Source organism: Diospyros lotus, chromosome 9, assembly GCF_014633365.1.
Source record: "Diospyros lotus cultivar Yz01 chromosome 9, ASM1463336v1, whole genome shotgun sequence".
NCBI lineage: Eukaryota > Viridiplantae > Streptophyta > Magnoliopsida > Ericales > Ebenaceae > Diospyros > Diospyros lotus.
In genome coordinates this window covers 10600065-10604549 of record NC_068346.1, presented here as the reverse complement: position 1 = coordinate 10604549, position 4485 = coordinate 10600065, and the positions used below count along the sequence as shown (strand labels likewise).

The 4485-nt window shown below is 42.2% G+C and overlaps 1 protein-coding gene across 1 annotated transcript; it reads left to right on the top strand.

Annotated features, from left to right (window-relative positions):
* Positions 1-2561: 2561 nt before the first annotated feature.
* LOC127809422 (GEM-like protein 5) lies at positions 2562-4135 on the top strand. Its single transcript, XM_052348184.1, has 3 exons — positions 2562-3165; positions 3248-3522; positions 3616-4135. Exons 1-3 carry the CDS (start codon positions 2862-2864, stop codon positions 3829-3831), a joined length of 795 nt encoding a protein of 264 aa, XP_052204144.1. The 5' UTR covers positions 2562-2861; the 3' UTR covers positions 3832-4135.
* Positions 4136-4485: the final 350 nt, after the last annotated feature.

Below are 4485 nucleotides of genomic sequence, written 5' to 3'. Positions count from 1 at the left end.
CTTTAGTTCACGTGTTGCATGGTATTTGCACGTATCATTCCTCCCCCCTTAAGGATCTTTATCTACAAAGATCATTTTATCATGCTCAAAGTAGTTTTGATAGCTTGATAATACAATAATTGTCTTCCATAATTTCGCCGTAGTATCAATTCATTTTTGAATTTGTTTAACCAAGAGATTACCATGGAAATTTGGTACGTCCACTTTGGAACCCACACCATCTTCAAAAATGGATTCTTTCCAACAAAGGGAAATTGATGAAATGTTGCTACACCAAATTGGCTTGTAGACAACAATTCTATCTAATTGATTTTTAATTGGCTTGTGGATTGTGACAACAGGTTTCTTGTCAAAGATTGGAAGACCATTGTAAGTACCGTTATCATCAAACTTATCCCACTGTTCGAGATTGTATAGTAAAAATAGGTTTGCTAAGCGTCAAAAAGCTTGTAGTTGAGTTAACATCGTTTATAATGTAATGTAAATCTGGTTGATGCTTGACTCGCGTCGGTCCAATATTTCATAAATTTTATTACAAATTTAGCATTAGTTTTGTCGGGAGTGTCTATGATCAGAACCGCACTCTGATACTAAACGATAGGGATAAACTGTTGAATTATAGAATGAAAGAAAAGAGGAGCAGTGGAAGATCTGCAAAATTTAGAAAGAGATAAGTTGGATACTTTGTATTAATTCTTGGTACTTTATTCATTAAAATGAGTTCATATTTATAGACTTAGTGCCACTAAAAGATAATCAACAAAGCATAAAAATAGGAAAACAACTACCACTATCTACCAGTATTCCTAAAATGCAGCAAACATTAAACTTATTCAACTAACCCACTACAAATAATCTAAACATATTTGATCAAGTCTTGCCTCTAGTTTTCATCAACCCACGAAGCCTGCCTAGTTCATGTGTTGTATGGCATTTGCAGGTATCAAAATTGATAACTCAATCACTTGATGTTTATCTCTTAAACACCATATTCAATTTCAACATTCAAATATATTTGAAACACATTTTTTAACACTTCTAAATGCATTTCTTTAAATCTTAAATTTTAAGATGATTACTCGAGTAATGATATTTTTATAATCAAGTAATATTTTAACTTAATCTTATTCTATATGTTACTGAATCCATACATATTTGAACAGTTGGAATATTATTTTAAGTCATTTAAACGTGTTCAGGTGTACTTTAAATGCCACATCTCATTTACTTTTATTTGTATGCTACGAACATTTAGATTAGGCTAAAGGCATATCCAGCCCCCTCACCTTTCACCATTTAACCATTTTGCCCCTTAACTTAGACAAGGACCTATTAGCCCCATCAACATCCAATTTTAAACCTATTATGTACCTTAACTACTAATTTTGTAATAGTTACATGCCTTAGTGCAGCAAGCATTGTTGCGTGAGTTGCACATGCCATCTAATGTGGGGCCCACATTGATAAAGCCAATGAAAGTGTGCCACTTGTCTCGATCTGCAAGAGAGGAAGAAGGCCGGCGGCCACCTAAAACGACAGAGAGATAGGGAGATCGAGAGATACAGAGAGCGAGAGCGAGGGATACAGAGCGACAGATACAGAGAGAGCGAGGGATACAGAGAGCTAGAGCGAGAGATACAGACAAAAGGAGAGAGCGAGAGTGAGAGATACAGAGAGAGAGAGAGAGAGAGAGTTACGGACAGAGAGATAGCGAGAGCGAGAGCGAGAGATGCGAGAGTGAGAGAGATCGACAGAGAGAAAGAGCGAAAGCGAGAGAGAGGCAGAGAGAGGAAGAAGACGACCGCGGAAGAGGAAGACGCCATCGCCACCCCCCGACCCCAATCGACGCCCAACGCCCAAATCTGCCTGCGACCCATCTCCCACGTCGCCCCCTGACCCCAATTGACGCCATTGCCCTCTACCCGCCCACGCCTGGCCGCTGCTATCGACGACCCCCCAACCTCGGTCAACGCCTCGGACACTGCTGGCGACCACCGACAGAGAGAGTGAGTGCGGGAGAAAGACAGCGAGCGACAGCGGGCGGGAAGAGAGAGGCAGCGAGCGGGAGGAAGTCGCCGGAGACAACAAGAAAGAATGAGGTGATGTGTTGCACGAGCTTCAATCGTGTGTGTAATACACGCGTTGACCCGAGTGTGTGTAAGATTCAAAATTGGAAGTTGAGGGAGTTAATAGGTCCTTGTTTAAGTTAAATGCGCAAAATGATTAAATGATGAAAGGTAAGGGAGTTGGGTATGCCTTTATTCTTTAGATTAATCTTATTAAAGCCTATGTTCTATTATTATCAAAATATTTTTAAAATCAAATTTAACATATTTAAAATTTTATACTTTTTGAGAGGTGTGTAGGAGGAGCTACCCTATAATTAAAATCATCCCAACTAAGAAAATAAATCTTATACTCATCTAACGGTGAGTTTGGGGCATCAGAGTTTTGTGGCTTGTGGCCATGGTGGTTACAGTTACAGATATATTCAAGGGGCATTTTTTTAGTATTTTAAATTAAAAAATAAATGTAACCCATGTCATCTGAAGCCGAAAGCATTTGGTTTATCTGGACTGGAGGATTGGATGTATCACGTCACTTGCGCGTGAAGATTGGGCCTTCGAACCGATCGTCGTCAATGTCATCATCCTCAACCAATCCTTCTGCGGCAAAGCCCTAGTAGTTTCATTTCTGTTCTTTCTTCCTCGCGAAGAATCTCGGACTCGGACTCGGACCTAGCCGCCTTTCTCATCACTTATCACTATTCTATTTATACCTAATCCCATTCCATAATTGCAGCAAGCTTCGTTTCCTCTCTGTCTCGTTCGACCTCGATCTCCCTTCCTTCCTGCAAAACCATGGCAACCACGCCTGACCCACGACCGCCGGAAGCCTCTTCTTCGCCGATCTCAGACGGCGATGCCAAGAAATGGGGCACCCACATCATGGGCCCGCCCGCAGTCCCAACTGTCCACCCCGACAACCAAATGGCCGCCACTTGGACCGCCGCCGACCACCAGGAGTACTTCCACCGCCACTACCCTTACCTCCAATACTCCCCCGTCGATAAGCCCAGCCGCGGCCCTCTTGAACCTGTCGTCGACATGTTCAATTCCTGGAGCCGGAAAGCAGAGACCATGGCCCAGAACATTTGGCACAATTGTAACTCCATCTTTGATTCCTCTTGATTTTTCCAGTAAATTCATGTGATCAGTAATAAATTCTTCTGATCTTGTGATTGCAGTGAAAATGGGGTCTTCTGTGTCGGAAGTGGCATTGGGAAAGGTGAACCTGACGGCGAGAGCCATAACAGAGGGCGGGTTCGAGTCTCTCTTCAAGCAGACCTTCGCGACTGAGCCGAACGAGAAGCTGAAGAAGACGTTCGCCTGTTACCTCTCCACGACAACTGGCCCGGTCGCCGGAACCCTCTATCTGTCCACCGGCCGGGTGGCTTTCTGCAGCGACCGCCCCCTGTCTTTTTCCGCTCCTTCCGGCCAGCAGGCTTGGAGTTACTACAAGGCAATTAGGGAAACTGCACAATGATCAAATTGTTTTCAGCCATTTAGGTAAGGTAATTGAATCATTGCTGATGCAAGTGTTGAAATTGAGCAGGTTGTGATACCGTTGGCGAACATTGCGACGGTCAACCCGGTGAATCTGAAGGAGAATCCGCCGGAGAAGTACATACAAATTGTCACGGTCGACGGGGATGGCTTTTGGTTCATGGGATTTGTGAATTTCGAGAAAGCATCGCATCACCTCTTGGATACCTTGTCGGATTTCAAAGCAGCAGGGGATGCAGCAAGAGCGGCAGCTAGTCAGCCATAAACGCTCAACACTGTTGTGAAATGAGAGACATGGTATTGGAGTACTGTTGTATAGTATTATTTCAAGTCTGGTTTGTGTAAAGTTGGTAAATTTTATACGAATTTGAAACGTCAAGGTTTGTTTTGCTTTGGGTGGCTAAGCCGTGAATGATATGGGTTTAGGGAGTTCGGGAGAAGGCTTGGGCCTACATGGCCCGACCAGATCAGGAGTATTGCCAGTTGTACATTGGGCTTACATGGGCCTGTTGAATCAGTGTAGATCCGAAATGCTTTGGAAGAGCTTTTGGGCCTATAGGCCCAAACTATTTTAAAAGTGCAGAGTGTGAAGTGTGTAGATATGTTAATTCGACAAATTTTGAGTATATTAATTATTCAAAAAAAAAACCTTGAGTATATCCCTTGCTAGATGGACATTATTTTTATACATCTTGGACTACATAAAAGAGTATTATGACTAAAATATTTCTCGTCTCCATATACCTCATGAGGGACATTTTTGTCATTGGTACATCTTTGTGTAACCTAAAATGTACGTAAAGATGTAATAAGAGTATTATTCTATCACTTATTGGTATGAATCTAAAAGTTATCATCAATTAATGCACTCTGTAGAACAGTGGAATGGGATCACTCAAATAGTTGAAGACATAAACAA

What these genes read in the sequence shown, in the direction of transcription:
- LOC127809422 (XM_052348184.1), top strand. Translation starts at nt 2,862, where the DNA reads ATGGCAACCACGCCTGACCCACGACCGCCGGAAGCCTCTTCTTCGCCG. An exon ending in CCAGAACATTTGGCACAATT is followed by an intron (nt 3,166 to 3,247) that starts GTAACTCCATCT and finishes TTGTGATTGCAG; the next exon opens with TGAAAATGGGGTCTTCTGTG. An exon ending in AGGCTTGGAGTTACTACAAG is followed by an intron (nt 3,523 to 3,615) that starts GCAATTAGGGAA and finishes GAAATTGAGCAG; the next exon opens with GTTGTGATACCGTTGGCGAA.